General features: G+C 40.0%; 1 protein-coding gene across 1 annotated transcript; it reads left to right on the top strand.

The window, feature by feature from the left end:
* The first annotated feature begins 4,820 nt into the window (after positions 1-4,820).
* smyd2a (SET and MYND domain containing 2a) lies at positions 4,821-16,248 on the top strand. The gene is made up of 12 exons (XM_085452460.1): positions 4,821-5,120; positions 6,669-6,732; positions 7,468-7,578; positions 8,221-8,281; positions 9,565-9,692; positions 10,537-10,604; positions 11,102-11,204; positions 11,294-11,404; positions 11,853-11,973; positions 12,088-12,262; positions 12,656-12,764; positions 13,772-16,248. The coding sequence occupies exons 1-12, from the start codon at positions 4,948-4,950 to the stop codon at positions 13,853-13,855; spliced, it is 1,308 nt and encodes a 435-aa protein (XP_085308586.1). The 5' UTR covers positions 4,821-4,947; the 3' UTR covers positions 13,856-16,248.
* Positions 16,249-17,145: the final 897 nt, after the last annotated feature.

Raw genomic sequence — 17,145 nt, 5'->3', positions numbered from 1 at the left:
TTGGCAGCACAGTGTGACTCTAATAGATAATGACAGATAATCTACTACCAGTCACTTTATTAGGTACAGCTGATGTCTCTAGATTTCTACCGTGACACTTTGAGCCCCTTAGTAGTAACTTTGACTATTGATTATGGGTCAAAGGATTTATTGACCACAGTTTACCATCTTCTGATGCCTGCAGCCATCAGGATTGAGTGCATCATGATTAGCAGCGTGGCCATGCAGCTGACAAATATAGAAACAGGTTTCTTCAAGATGACAATCCAATACAACTCAACCCAATAGAGCACCTTTCAGATGTGCTGGAATCATGGGTGTGTAGACAACAAATCTGCAGTTACTGTGTGATGCTATTATGTCACTATGGACCAAAATCTCAGAGGAATATTTCCAGCACCTTGCTAAATGCAACCCGATACTAGCAAGACTGACAAAATAAAGTGTCTCGTGAGTGTATATTATGTACATTATAAAGCATCCCTTGAATTTTAACAAAATGAAGACTTATATTTCTTCCATTAGTCTGCCCCAAATCAGATGTACAGCCTAAAAATATGACTGTATATTACACTACTCAAAAAATTAAGGGAACATTTTGAAAAGACATCAGATCTCAATGGGAAATAAGATGCTGGATACCTATACTGATATGGACTGAGTAATGTGTCAGGAATAAAGGAGTGCCACATTGTTTAATGGGAATTAAAATTATCAACTTACAAAGGACTGAATTCAAAGTCACCCCAAAAATCAAAGTGGAAAAAAATGTTCCAGAAGGTTAATACATTTTATTGCAGCAACTCAAAATAGTTCCCATTTGTTTGTATGGCCCCCATGTGCTTGTATGTATGCATGCTCTTAATGAGATGATAGATTGTCTGAAGGAAGGTCCAAGGAGCTGTTGCCAGGCCTGTCGAGGCCTGTGCGTCGCTCCATGGATGCGTTTCCCCAGACCAACGCTGACCCACCACCACTGACGATTAAAGATATTACAGGCAGCAACATTCCCCATGGCTTTTCCAGGCGCTTTCACGTCTCTCAAATGTGTTCAGAGTGAACCTGCTCTCATCTGTGAAAAGCACAGGGTGCCAGTAGTGGACCTGCCAATTATGGTATTCTATGGTAAATGCCAATCTGGCTCCATGATGTCAGGCAGGTCCCACTAGAGGATGCTGGGACTTCAGACCACCCTCATGAAGTCTGTTTCTGATTGTTTGGTCAGAGACATTCACACCAGTGGTCTGTTGGAGGTCATTTTGTAGCTCTGACAGTGCTCATCTTTAACTCTAGATACCCATCCTTCTTATGGGTTGAGGACCACCTTTGGCCTTGTCCAGCTCTCCTGGAATCTTCTCCATACTTCTGACAGTGCTGGGAGACACAGCAAACCTTCTGGCCATGGCACGTATTAATGCATCATCTTGGAGGAGTTGGATTATCTTTGCAACCTCTGTAGGGTCCAGGTATCGCCTCATGCTACCAAAAATGACACTGAACCTAGCTAAATCCAAAACTAGTAGGGAAAAAAAAAGTCAGAAAAGATGAGGAAAAAAAAAAATGTCAGTGATTTTGCCTGTAAAATCAGCATGTTTATTTTTGTCTCACTGTTGCCCCTCAAAGTGCACCTGTTGTTAATTTCATTAACACTAAAGCAGCTGAAACTGATTAACAACCCCCTCTGCTACTTAACTGACCAGATAAATATCCCAGAAGATGTTATACTCTGATTAAAAAGTGTTTCTTTAATTCTTTTGAGAGGTGTATATGGACTTACTGATCTATATAAGATGATGACAAATATAAATATATCCAGACTGTGTTCATCCTAAACCTTTGAGATAAATATATTTTAGGCCCTATGTATGTTTAGCACCACAAGAAGTCATTGACTTTGTGGTTTTCTTGGTGCTTCTCTTTTCTTTCTTCTCACCCTCCAACAACTCGATGCAGATGGCTGCCTCTCCCTGAGCCTGGTTCTTCCTGTTAAACAGCAATCCTTCCTCCCAGCTTTTCCCAAGAGGTTCCTTACAGGGGATCATCTGATTGCTCGGTTTTTCTCAGTAATGTGTGTTTTCATTTACATCTCTTGCTTCGTGTCCATGTCATGTTATACATTATTACCTTATATATATTTTGGATGTGTAACCAGGTCTTCCTGAACCTTTGGAACTCCTGGAGCTGTGCTACATTGGACAGATTAGCAAACTGTACATACGCACAGCTGACAAAATGCTGTTTTTCTTGAATCAGAGCAGCATAAGACCACCAAAGCTTGCATGCTTGCATCTATTTAGCCTTCTTAAACTTAATGGACGCTGACACCCCCAACTCTTGGAAAGTCTTCTGGCAGGATTTTGGAGCTGACCTTCCCAGATTTACTCTCATTCAAGCTTATTTAGTCTCTCACTCGACCACTGAGTTCCAGGTGTTGATGGGTTGCAGCCTTGCGTTTGTTTGCAATCAAATTTAGAATATTATTTATTTAAAGACAGTCCTTATTATACCAGTGTGCTGTTACCTTGCTGAAGACTGCTTATCTAGTTGTAACTCACACTATTATAGTAACCTGATGCAGGCCCTCTGCATCTGTTCACATCTATGACTGCTTCCCTCCTGGAAAAAAAAAAGTTTACAATTTTAGTAGTTATTAAGATCAAACAGGGTAAGAGTGCGCAAAAACTATTAAATAAGACCATAAAACAAACTTTTCCATTTAAAATCCCAGAAAGTTGATCGTGTTCATCTGGATGCAGTCTTTTCAGTGGGAGAAATGTTTCATCAGTAATCCATGTGACTTCTTTAGTCTGGAGACACCGAATAAGTCATCATCCAGGATTTTCTTACCTGGATTATTGAGGTAGGATCAAGACATCATGACATCAAGCTGCACACCAAGAGTGAGCGAAACATCAATTCCCTGATCCCTCTTGCCAGGTACTGAGAAGCCAGCTGAATGGAGGAATAAGAGCCAAGTCATTAATACATAAGGTCATCAGATAGCCACCTGAAATAATAAGACGTCCACAGGAAGAGATAGATGCTACTGATGTCAAGACACAAAAACTCGTCACAATGCACAGAGGTCTCCACCTGAAGTCCAGTCCAGTATCCTGAGGCTCTAAGAGCAACAGAAAGAGGGAGGGCAAGGATTAGTGCATGTCACTACAATCCAGGATGAAAGATGACACATTTGCAAATAGATCAGGAAGATCTCCAAGAATGCTTCAAGCAGCTGAAGATGGATACTGATGAGGAACAGGAAGAGGAACAATCATGGACAATCACTCCCTTGCGTGGGATGTATTATCGACAGAGAGAGGAAGTGGCTGACATCAAGAAATCCTACCAGTGGCTTAAGAGGTCAACTTTAAGGACAGTACAGAAGTTCTGATCACGAGCTAAGGACCAGATCTACCACAGCTGACAGGACCCAAGATATGCAAACTGTGCAATGGTCCCCCTGGAGATTACACATAGCATCAAGATCCAAGCTGGGACAGCATACACTGAGAGGCACAATTTAGTGGCTTGCCATCACCAGTGTGTGAATGGGTGAATCACTGAATGTAGTGTAAAGCGCTTTGGGGTCCTTAGGGACTAAGTAAAGCACTATACAAATACAGGCCATTTACCATAGTGTACAGGAACATCTGTGCCACATTTGGAATGAAAGTCCCCAAGTCCCAGTGGGAGACCTCACTAAAGGTGGTTGAGAACAGCAGGACTAAGATCCTGTGGGACTTCCAGTTCCAGACAGACAAGCAGCTGCTGGCCAACCAACCAGACATGTTGGTGGTTGACAAGGAGCAGAAGACCACAGATTGATGTGGCAGTCCCAGTGGACAGCAGCATCAGAAAGAAGGAGGACAGTAAAATAGAGAAGTACCAGGGGGTGAGGGAATAACTGGAGCAGATAGAAACATCAAAACAGGAAGCATCACAGGAAAAAAGAAAGTAAAGAAAATGGCATTTCAAAGACACAGATGTGAGGGAGGTGTATGAGACAATTTACAATAAGTTAGTGGGTAATATTCACTTGCTAAACTCCAATACATGCAATTGGAGTTGCATCAAATTATACTTTGTTTTTTTCTTTAGATAAGGACTCATAATAAACTGCTCCACTCCTCTCTGGCATCTCATTTTTACAATTAAGCCTTCCCAACATTTCAGCATCCACATTTTCATTGTCAGAATTTGAGATTCTTTCCAAAGCTTAGGGATTAGTGAGGTACAAGTAACTAGATCCACTATCAATACTCTTATTACGCACTTGTTTAACTGTGCTAAAGGACCTCCATCTTCAAGGGGAGACATCTGTGGTGACGTTGGCAAATCAGACTTAAATTATTGGCCCATACAATCCAAATCATCGCTCTAAAAATGAAAAACTTTGGCGCGATTCCATAATGCATGCACATAAGTCCATCTTTCTGTCCTACATTTCCAGCATGACACATCTTTAATTAAACCAATTTCATGTAATCTGAAAGGAGCGTAGTAATACCGATTAATGATTTTATCCTGGATAAATTTGCCCGTGGTATCCCTGACTAATTTTTTAAATATTGTTTTCCCATGACTCATTTTCAGATGCAGAGACAACATCTTTTTCCCAGGTCTTCTTTAGTTTGTTGCTTTATGTTACATTGTTGAAAGTTTTAAATAAGACAGTATGGTGTAAGTGCTTTTATGCAGTTAGATTTTTCTTCTTATACAATCTTTAATTCACCGGATATATTTTTAAATATTCAAGCGTTTCACGACAGAAGTGCAGCCGCACTGTCCTTACCGTCGCCTCTCCAGCAGGGGGCGATGGCAGTCGCTCCGGACACATGGAGGGGCAGGGAGGAAGAAGGAGCTCAGACAGAGGCTGATTAAAGCGGTCAGCAGTCACAGGTGGTGGTCTGTGTAAGGGACCGGAGAATCGTTACAAAATATACCATGAAGAACGAAGGCATAGAAGGGACGGAGAGGTTTCTGAGCCCGGATAAAGGCAGGGGCCTGCGGGCGTTGAGACACTTCGCGGTGGGGGAGCTGGTGTTCGCGTGTCCTGCCTACTCCTACGTGCTGACCGTGAATGAGAGGGGAGCGCACTGTGAACACTGCTTCACCAGGTAAAACTGCACCTCACCTCACTCAAACAGCTGACAGACCCCTCTTGTAACAGGTAGTTACGAGCAGGCGCCTTCCTCTGTGAAAAGGAGAACTGAGTGGAGCGGGTAACGTCCAGTTCACCGCCAGCTAACCTCATTACAGCTACGTTAGCAGTTAAACCCCTGTGCACCTACTCAGCTGATTAAAGTGGGTCAGTGAGACGAGCCAGCTCACCTGACAGATGCTGCAGCTTTTGTTTGTAGCACTGCGGAGTCAAGAGAGTAAAACACGAGTGGATTTTAAAACGATACAGTGCTTTTTAAGTACTGTGTATATACCCTATATAGTCTTAAATAGGTTATCAGTATTTACAGGTCGCATACTTGGTTAAAGGACCACTTGGTAAATTTGCAGCCCTATTGATGCCATAGTATAACGTGTCTGCTTGTCTTATACAACACGTGCTCTGGGCACAGACCTGTTAAAGATCCTCACTTGTCCCCCCAGAACGAACTACATAATGTTGTTTTTGTGTCTCCAGCTGTGCATGTAGCGGATGTCTGTATAATGTTGTGTGGCTTTATGGTAATTTGTAGTCATTTCCTCTCTCTACATGGGTGTATTGTGTCTCATAGTTATTATTTGTGTTTCTTAGACTTTTCTATTTAATTTAGATTTTCTGCACTATGTCTTGTCTTATTTTTTGTCTTCGTTTATATTTGTTGTTTTGCAACTTTTTGGGGATTAATTCTGGAGGGTGGGAGGGACTGTGTCCATGCACACACTTGACAAAGCGCTGCCTTTGTAATATCAGACTGCCAAAGCTAGCACGCTTGCACCAGTAACCGTGTAGGCTGTTGAGTGGCCTACAGCATTCAGAGAGCATCATGTGTAGGAGGAGTGTGTAGGCACACTTTATCAAAAACATGACAGGAAATTAGATTCAGTTTAATTTTAAAATCCCTTCACAACACTTTATAGCATTATATGAACTCACTCTCTGTGACACTCTTACTGACACTTTCTTACACACACATGCGTCCTACCAAAGAAGCCATTAAAAGGTTTGTAGAGCATTGAAAGGTTAGGGTGCTAAATATAGGCGTCCGTGTGTCCCAAAAGAGGAGGAGCCATGAGATGAGAAGTCAAGTCCAGGACAGGCGTGCACTGGAAGGCATGTACGCAAGTGTGTATATTTGCCCCGTGTTGTACCTTGTGCCTTATCTGACATAATTAGTGAACTGAAAATGTTTGTAGACGCTCCTGAGAATTTAATCTGAAATTAAGATCCAATGCATGTGACCCAGATGTGATTAAAATTACACTAAACATCTTTATGTTCCCTATTATGTCCCAGACGATAACAAACTGTCACGGCCTTCTCGTTTAATACCAGGTTGAATTTTTATTATTGTCATTTTTTTAAGAAGTTGAAGGCTGTCACTATAAAGTTTATTCCCGTATCCACCATCCAGGTGTGTCATGTTGTTTCTTCATGTAGTTTAAAAGAAAGTGTCCCTTTTACGTACAGCAGTATCTGAATGTATTGCATCTTCGTGTCATTACAGGAGAGAAGACCTTTTTAAGTGTGGTAAATGTAAGCAGGCCTACTACTGCAATGTTGACTGTCAGGTAAGATGGTCATTTTGGTCTTTTTAATGGAGATTTTGAAGTCTTTTTGTAAGTTTCAAAAGTCAGCTCAAGGAACTGACTAGGACTAGGTGTCAGTTGGTACTTTATGTTCAAAAAAGTGCTCCTTTTGCTAGCTTAACATTAGCATGCTCTCTTGTGCAGATGCCTGCAAAGAGCCAATAATGCATTAGCAGCATGATGCAGCTGTGTCTGTCCTGTAAGCAGTTTGCACTTTAACAGTGCTCTCTTATTCTTTAGTGCAATAAAATTAATGACTGTATCTCCACTCCAACATTTTCCTTCCCTGCACATCAACTAACATCAGTGCAGGACCAACAGAGGCTCCAGTTAGATGTTTTCTATTTGTCCTCAATGAAGAACCTTTGTAAGACAAGTAGCACCATAACTGCAGCTGTAATGTGATTGCTGAATTTAGTGTAGTAACACATTACATTACTGAGTTATTGACAAATGTTCAGTTATTGACGATCTGTTTAGTTCTAGTGTGATGGTACAAATCAAACTCTGTACACTGCAGTAAAGTACAGACAGAGACAGAATGACGTTTGCCTCGGTCATTAATTTATCAGTGATTTACTCTTTGATGACAGAAATGTCCGTTTAATTCTCCTTTTCTTTGCTGTCTTAATTTTGCGTATCCTGTTGTTTTTCCTTTTATAACACTTATTCAGAAAAGGATAATTTACCACTTACTGTGTTTGTGTGTTTGCACAGAGAGGTGATTGGCCCATGCACAAGCTGGAGTGTGTAGCGATGTGTTCCTACGGGGAAAACTGGTGTCCATCAGAAACGGTCAGACTGGTGGCAAGAATCATCATGAAACAGGTGAAGTGACACAAAGAAGCAGGAGAAGTAATGTTTCAGTATCCAGAGAATACTCAGAGATGAACAGTAAAATCAAAAAGGAAAAAAAAACTATGAGAGATATAGATGTTCTCTACATATTACGACATAACAAAAATAAAGAGTTATGGTTAAGACGCCGTAATTACCATTTGGATGAATAACACAGCAAGAAGAGGAAGGAGCAACAAGCAAACCTTAAAATAAATATCTGAGTGAAATATGATCTGGGTCTTCACAATAATCTGACTCGACTCATCACTTTAATTTACATAGTTTTCCATGCGCAGTGTAATCACACATGTAGTTTAGATTAAAATGAACAGTCGTTGTGCAGTGTTAACATGGCCTTCTTGTGTCGTAATTTGACCACAGCGTTTAAATGTAGGTCTTATCTTGGTTGATGACAATGCTCATGAACACTGCTGTCCCTGAGCTGTGCTTGGAAGCTGCTGTATTACCATAAAGATCTTTAATGTCTAAACTCAGCTGAACGTTTATACTAGAACTGTCTGCAGGTAATTTAATTCAGCGTAAAGGGAAAATTAAGTTTAGTTTATATCGTTACATCATTATGCGATCGCTATGATTCAGGTTTTTTCATTAAACACTGTCATTTTGCAGAGAGCCACAACAGAGCGAACTCCCTCAGAAAGGCTGCTACTGCTTAAAGAGTTTGAAGCTCGTAAGTTAACGTTTGTGTGTGAGTGTGAATACATAAGCATACACTTTAGTTAGACATTCATGCACTTTTAGTTAGTGTGTGTGTGTGTGTGTGTGTGTGTGTGCGCGTGTGCGCGTGCGTGCGTGCGCGCTATCTATGTCTCTGCAGTTGTGGCAGTGTGTCTATTAATATCCTCAGCTGTAGCCTCCAGTCCTGGTTCTGTCGCTTTCATTCACTCCAAGTGTGCAAAGCACTGGGGATCTAAATCCCAAGCTTCTGGCTTCTGTAATTTCATGTTCTCTCCCTTCCTTTAACAACTACTGCCACTGTGCCCTTGAGCAATAAACTCATCTATCGTCACTGGGAAACTGTGATTATGCTGAGATGCACTTATCTGTTAATATAACTCAGTTTTAGCTCATAATTAAGAAACTAAACTCTGCTGAGCCTGTTTTCGAGCAGCAAGATTTACAGGGCATTTTTGTTTCTGTTTTCTGCAGTTGTTCTAACTGCTTTACTAATGTGCAACTTTCAGGTTTTAATGAAGTTAAACACAGTGAAACAGGTCCCATTGGTCGTAATCTCACACATGCACGAGCTCTGGTTTCCCCGAAGTGCCAACAAACGGTTTCCTGTGCTCCATTTGGGATTATTATTTAGTCTGAACTGTTGTTTCCGGCTCAGATGTGTCACCACGGGATTGTTAGAGAATTAACCTTCATACTTGTCCCTCATGCGAACCAAACAAATGGTTGGCCAGCTGCTGCCTGCTGCTACTCGTCTGTGTCTGAGTGGGTTTGTGTGATTGGCAAAGACAGACGGCTCATAGTGGTGCTGTGTTTAACACTTATTAACACTGAGGTGTTCTCATCTGCTTACCGTTTGGAACCAGATTATTATTATTATTATTATTATTATTATTATTTGAATCATCAGTTTAATGCATATATTTCTTTATGCTTGGAAAAAAAGATCAAATGTTTTGCAAGAGGTCCAGTGTAACTGAATGGTCAAATGTTATATTGATATTTACGTTTTGCTGACTTAAATATCAAACTTTAAGTCAGCTGCTTGTTCACTTTTTCCTGCCAATGAGAGACAACTCAGTAGTACATGTTTATTATTTACATGTTTGGTTCTCTTTTAAATAAATGTGAATAAATTTAATTAAATAAATCTCAGTAATGTTAAGCCCAATGTCTGGTCTGTTATATTGTCAGTTGCTTTTCATGTAATTATTAATTTTCTCACTTCTTTGTCAGCCCTTTGTCCCTTATTCTTTTTAATCTTTTTCTCTTTGACAGATTTAGATAAGATGGACAGCGAAAAGGAGGAGATGAACCAGACAGACATAGCAGCGCTGCATCACTTCTACTCCAGACACATCAGTAACCTTCCTGATGAACAGGCTCTCACGGAGCTATTTGCACAGGTATCAATGAAGAAACACCAGATGGCTGTTCGAGTTGTCAGTGAACCAATGGATCCAAAAACTAAAATCTCATGGCGGCGCCAATGCAGTGTTTACCTTTATCACTGAGACTGCTACATCAGCCATTCCCTGCCCACAGTCTGCATTATTTTCCATTATTTTTATGGTACTAAACATATGTCTGCATGACATCACTACACTGCACTGGTTTGCCTTTTTGACAGTCAACAGTGCAGAGAGACTGGAAACATGCAGCACAGCTGGTCTCAAATGGTGGAGATTCAGGTTACAGTTAGTGGTGTGCACTTTAACCTGGACACCCTGACGCAGATGCAGCTGCCCTGTTTCTGAATTTGTACCTTGTTCGTATGGCAGCGCTTTTCCCAAACACCTGATAATCCGTACTTGAACACTAGCTTAACATCAGTTGATTTCAAGCCTTCTCCCACTAAGAATCTTTATTTCATACTGTTTGGGGGTTAGGGGAACTTGGAACCATCTCTTCATCTTTCAGCCCTCCATCCATTCTCAGTTGTCCTGCACTTGTTGGCAGAAAGACATAAAGGAGTGCATGTTTGTTTTAACTAGGCTCTGTATCACACGCCCACTGATTCTTTGCCATTTAACTCTGCAGCTTTGAGCGCTTTAATTATATCTGTCTGGCAGTGGGCTGTCTCCCACCTCTTCAAGCTACATCAATGGAAACCTCTTTGGCCTGTTATCACACAGCTGCATTTAATCTCCAATTTCCTCTTCCTCACTGAAGTGGGTGGCACGGCACAGCCGAGGCTGATGCAAGTTGTGTTTTCGTGTTGCTGAACCCTGCTTTTTTTTTTTCCTTCAGGTTAATTGTAATGGTTTTACCATAGAGGACGAGGAACTCTCACATCTGGGATCAGCTGTTTTTCCTGAGTAAGCAGCTAACATGTCGTCATCATTCAGCGCTCTGTGTGGACATTTTAGAAGATTAAATTCCTCTTTTCATTCCCCTGAATATGTCATCCCACTTTCTCAGTGACAGTTCGCCTGTTTTATAGGAGGTTTTTATATTTATAGATCACTTTATTTATTTTGTCTGTTTATTTCATGCTATGTGAAGCATGTACAAGCAACTGTTTATGGTCATTTTACATATTACTACTTCATAGCTGACAACAATTCTACCAAGAGGTATCTGATCAGCCACTAAAATACCTTAAAAACTTGGAAAAGCAAATAGTGCTCACACTTGGCTGCCCTCTTGAATACAGTTTACAAAAAATAAAAGTATTCATGGCAGAACTGCATGTGATACCCCACAGAGCTGTAGTACCAGTGTCACAAAGCTGCTAAATGTAGTGTTTTATCAGTGTCTTTTTAATTTTACAGCTTTTCTCTCACTTGTCTCTCTCACTCCTTCTTCCTTCCAGTGTAGCACTGATGAATCATAGCTGTAGTCCCAATGTCATAGTGACCTACAAAGGCACAGTAGCTGAGGTCAGAGCTGTTAAAGAGATAAACCCTGGAGAAGAGGCAAGTAAATACATCATTTTGAAACCTTCAATTACAGAAGTGTAAAAGTCTCTTATTGTAGGTTGTTTTTGTCATGTCTCTCTCTGTAGATATTTAACAGCTACATAGACCTGCTCTACCCCACAGAGGACAGGAAGGAGAGGTTGCTGGATTCCTATTTTTTCACATGCCAGTGCACAGAGTGCACCTCCAGGTCTAAGGTACTGTGAGTTTATCATGTTCTGTTTAGAATAGAAATGGTACTTAGCATGTGACAAGATGTTTTTGCATCATTTTGACTTCTGCACATTTTTACATTTGGAATGAAATCTGAAAGTTTCAGAAAAACTAAAATCCCTCCTTAGGTCTTTTTTGGTTTTACTGGAATTGCCTTTTAATGATATCTGACTGTAATTAGCTTACTTTATGCACTGCATTATGAAGCAGTGACTTAATGTTGTGCTCTAAAATCCAAGCAGAACTACTGGTTAATGCATACTGAGATATTTGTATGTCTAATTTTGTTTCTTTCCCAGTGTGCTGTTGTCAGACAGTACAGCTGTTTATATTTGGTACTCTTATGTTTTAACATAGCTTCCCCCAAAGACTGTCTTGTATAAGATGCAATGTTATAAAACTCGGTATTATTTTTTTTCACTCTGTCTTTAGGACAAGGCAAAAATGGAGATCAGGAAGCTGAACCCTCCGCCAGAAACTGAGGAAATCCGATCCATGGTCCGTTATGCCAAAAATGTCATTGAAGAATTCAGACGTGCCAAACACTACAAAAATATCCTTCTCTTATTATAATGTATTCTCGTCTTTCTCCTGATCTCTGACAGCTTTGCTGCCTCCTCTTCTTGCGCTGCCTTTTCTGTGTCATTATTTCTTGACTCTCTTGCACCCCCCAGTGAGCTGCTAGAAATGTGTGAGCTCAGCCTGGAGAAGATGGGAGCTATATTTGCAGACACAAATGTCTACATGCTGCACATGATGTATCAGGCCATGGGGGTGTGCCTGTACATGCAGGACTGGGATGGCGCTATGAGCTACGGAGAGAAGATCGTTCAACCGTACAGGTAAATCGATCTGTTGGAAATTCAAGTCATAAAGACTAGATTAATTCAATCACTGTCTACAATGGTACATTATAATTTGTAACTGTATCAAAGTTGTTTTCGTATTGCATAAAAAGAAGAAAAACTTGTTTTTATCTTGTAAGCCCTGCACTAAGAGTCTTGGAGATAAAGCAGACACTTTGTTCCTCTCTTTCTCTGATTGTATTTTACCAGTTGCTATGGGTCTTTCTTGATTTGTCACCTTAACTAAGTTATCCACTCCCATAACCACCTTTTATTCTTATTCCTTTAAGCTGGGTACATGTACAGTAAACTACCAAAAATGTGGTTTTAACTTTTTTTTTTTTACGATGATGTTTTCAGCTCATTTTGATGATTATGTTCTTTCTGCAGTGTTCACTATCCAGCGTATTCCCTGAATGTGGCGTCTATGTATCTGAAGCTAGGGCGTCTGTATTTGGGGCTCGAGAAGAAGACCCAAGGAGTCAAAGCTCTGAAGAAGGTGAATGCATGTATAAATATTTGGTGTATTAAAAGATCAATTGCGTAAGCAGTTGGCTGCAAAAGCATTTGAAATGCAACAAGCGACCACGGAGAGACCGATGAGTGGACAGTTGTTCATTCTTTGTCCTGTTTTTGTGTCTTATGAGCGTCTCTGCATGTACTAGAACTAAGTCAGGGTGGAAATGGAGTAGACGTAGTCCCATGACCAACTAAGTAAACCCCATGATTCATGATTCAGTGGTCTGTTGAGCAATGTTTAACAGTGGTAACCTGAAGTAAGGAATTTGAACCCACTCTGTTACAGTGTTGCTTGAGGTTTGTGGACATTTGTTTATGCACAGCTCTCTTAAGGTCCCTGCACAACATTCCAGTTTGAGATTTGCTGCTGTGCTTGGAATCATTGTCCTGTTTCATGACAGTCTTGATAGTAAGGCTTTGACTATTGGGCAGATGGTCTCACATATGACTCTAGAATATGTTGGTATACATAGAATATGTTGGTCACAGTCAACCGGAGACCGCAAGGTGCCCTGGTCCTCTAGCTTGTGGCTGTAAATAATCACCCTTTCTCCAACCATACTTGTTCGTTTTATTTCTGAGTGTACTTTAGCATTTAACATGCTACCTGGGGTCTGTAGCATCTGAGCCATATAGCTCTTAGGTTTTTTGCAGTTTTGGTGAGCAGTGAATGATCTGACTTCTGGTGAATTTGAAAGGACCTCCACTCCTGGAAAGATCACTCCAGACCAGTAAACTGCCAAAACTATTTGTTTTATAGAAGCAGCCACACTTGTTCATCATCAGTTAATCAAGTACAGTTGAGCAGCAGGACCTGGCTGCTACTTACCCTCTTAAATCTAGCGGAAGCAGTAAATGTTTTGATACATTGATTTTAACTTTGGTGTCTGAAGCTACATCACTGTATTGACATTCAAATGCTATTACATTCAACATTTGATCAGCTGTCAAGGCAAACGTGCATCTAATCTGTTTTTCTGTCTTCAGGCTCTCGCTGTCATGGAGGTGGCTCATGGAAAAGATCACCATTATGTAGCTGAAGTCAAACGTGAAATTGAGGAGCAGAAGTAAAAAAGAGGAGCTGAAGGAGCAAAAAGAGTAACGAGAGTCCGCAATGAGGGACCTCTCCAAAAGCAGCAACAACAAAATACACATCACAAATGCATGGCATGCATTGTTTACCTCTTCAATTTTTAAATATTTTTGTTCACTCCGTTTCTTCTGCTTCTCTGTGAGCAGTCTTCACTCCTTAACTCATGGATGAGGACCACGTTTTGTATCTACAGCCGCCTACTTCCTGTCAGACCTGGATAAAAAATGGAGACACATTGGGGTTGCATTGTTTGAATGAGAGGAATACAGCATCTGATTTGTTTCTCATCCAAACTTGAACTACATTTAAAATGTTGGTTTTGGTTTCTTTTCATACATTGCATAAAAACAAAATCCCACCATTAGAAAGATGAAAACATTTTTTTATGCAGCCTTTCTTAAGATACAAAGCTTTTATGTGAACGGTCTATTTTCTGAAGCCCAATTTAATTTTTTTTTGTCCTTTTCCTGGTGAGTCTGATTCATTCACTGTTTTGTGGACCTGTCAATTAACAGTTTCCTATCCTTTTTCTTTGGCAGCAGTTATGGCTACGCAGCGTCGCCCCGGGCAGTTGTTCATGATTTAAAATTTTGTACAAAAAAGTGAACAGTTGTTACTCACAGCTGATGCATTTTTAAATCCTCAGATATTCTGGCTTCTTTCGTTCATGTCTAAACTGTGAAAATGTGACCATGCATCGTGTACTCTGTAGCACCAGAGAGGAGAATGCAAAGAACTATTCCTTAATGAATAACAAGTATCTTTTGCTCGTTTAAAAGAAGCAGGAAGTGTTGCATGTTTGACTGTTCATGTTTTCTTTGTGTGTGGCTTTTTCTTTTCTTTTCTTTTCTGTGTCTTCTACTGGGGCTTGTTGACCAAATAGGCCACAGGTTAAACTGGCAAGGAACCAGCTATTCAGTCTGTTCAGTGTATCATTAAATCGGGGTGCTGATATGTGACCAGTTTGCCTCTTAAGTCACAGTGAAGACATTGGTACTATGATCCTGGATCAGAGTCCCTTTGCTCTCAGGAATAAAAGGGGGCAGCACAGTAGCTTTTATTGCCTTTTTGTCAAGAGATGCATTATTAAACTTTGTTGGTATTTTCTTCTTCCAGACGCAGCATCGATGCAGAAATGACCTATACAGTTGTAGACAGGATGGTAAAATACACTAAGATAGCAAGGTGTATAGCTTTTACAGTAATAAAGTAGAGGGTGGCATCCTTAACTTCTACATTTTATTGTCAAGAATTGGTGTAATATTTCATACAAAGAGAAGTGCGTCTTTTAATCTAATTTGTGCACACTTGTAAGCTAATTCAAACCGTAGTTTAAAACCGATGGTAACAGTTCCACATTTTAGGAAGTGCTACCTTTAGCAAGAATGCGTGTTGTAAAAGCATCTGTGGGTCATTAAAACAGTAGTTGGAGTTTAAACCCCCAAATGGGAGCTGTTATAGATCACCAAACTGTACTTCTGCTTTAGGGTTGACTAAAATGTATAGAAATACTAGGTGGCTGTGTTTAAGGTGTGTTGTTGGGAGGAAGACTTAAAAGTAATTAATGCAAAGATTATCACCAGGGCCTTTGTTGCACTCAGATTTTGTATTGTTTTTATGACACAATGATGTCAAATGGCAAAAATGTAAGCACATTTTATTTCATTTAAGCAGTTTCTGCAAGTGGACGCTTGGCCTTGCTGCCGTCTTCATTTTGCACTGCCAGAAACGATTCAGTTCTGTCGTTCTTTAAATGCATGTAGCTTCACTCTCTCGTTTACTATGGAAACAGTTTAATGCTTAACATAAAGGTGGCAAACTGATAGTTGGAAATAAACCATTTGAAAGTCATTTTTGTAGCAAGCTGTGCAAATGTGACTCTGTCACCTGCAAAAATGCATCTAAAAGGTGCCTGCCTTACAGTTTTGCCTTGGTAACCCAAAAACACAGTTTGAGCAATTTCACCTTCTTTATTTTTGTCTTACTGCTAAAAGAAAAACACAATGTAAAGATAGGTTACTGACCTGTGCAAACAAGCCTACAACCTATGTATCTAAACTTTCTATTGGCCAGAATTGAGCATTGTGTTTAATTTTGGTCAAAGACTTTGAAAATACAGTTATATATTTTGTGTTTTTACTCTGTCAGTAAAGATAAAACCTGTGGCACCAATATTGAAACGGCATGTAAGCCAGGCAAAGGGTAATTGGAAGGCCACCTGCACACTGTTTTCTCTTCTTTCTGTAATGAACTGTTATCTTTATCAGGCATGAATATTATTCTATTGGAATGCATAATTGAAAAAAATCAAGCCTCTGGCTCTTTCTGTACCGTGTCAGTGGAAATCAATAAATGACAGTATCGCACTTTGTTCTGTATTCTAACATTTTCTTCTGAATCTTTTTTTTAAGCAGCACATCTAAAGCTACATGTCCTGATTGCGTAAAGAAAGCAGATATGTTAACAGAAGGGACTAATCTGATTCATAGAACAGACGCTGGCCTGATTAAGTCTGTCTGTGGAAGCAGTAGTGATGCAAGTTAGACTAAAAACTTTTTTCCAGTAGAAATCTTTGTTGAATTTGTCTTTTATTTGAGGACTAGGCTAAAAACTTCACCTGGTATGAAGCTGTGGCATCTAGGTTAGGTTAGAAATACTGCTAGACATATTTCTTTTAGAATTTGCCTTTTTAAGCGACATGTTTAAAAAGATTTTTGTTTGGAAACAACTGAACTGATATTTTTCAAGTCACAATATATATGACGAGTACCAGTCAGGTTTCAGAATCAACCATAGCACAGAAACGGCTCTTATGACCAGAAGATCAACAGTGATTGATCTGCAGGTCATCTTTGTTCCCTGCTGCCTTCAACACTGCTCACCATGACATTTTAACTCAAAGGCTTTATTATTAAGCTGATTTTTATCACATCTATAGGATAATAGATTCTGTGTCTATGTTAGTAATTTTAGATATACCGAAATTATTCAAACAGGTGTTCCTCAAGGGTCAGTACTTGGTCCATTACTCTTTAACCTTTACTTGTTCCTACATAGTACTGTCATAAATAATCATAATATATTCTACCATTCTTATGGAGGTGATATGTAGTTGTACTAAAATTTTCCTTTGATGATCTAACCCCTGTTCAAGCTAATAACCTGCACTGATAACATAAACTACTGTCTCAAAACCTTTTCAAACTGAGTGAGATGAAAATGTTTGCTCTTATTTGTGAAAAATGTGTTCATATTTATCCCGTTCTCT

Source organism: Copadichromis virginalis, linkage group LG1 (assembly GCF_057382275.1).
Source record: "Copadichromis virginalis isolate Kocher_CV1m ecotype Utaka linkage group LG1, C_Virginalis_male_GT1.1, whole genome shotgun sequence".
Classification (NCBI taxonomy): Eukaryota; Metazoa; Chordata; class Actinopteri; order Cichliformes; family Cichlidae; genus Copadichromis; species Copadichromis virginalis.
The sequence above is the reverse complement of the archived record's forward strand: the minus strand, read 5'-3'. Positions and strand labels throughout refer to the sequence as shown.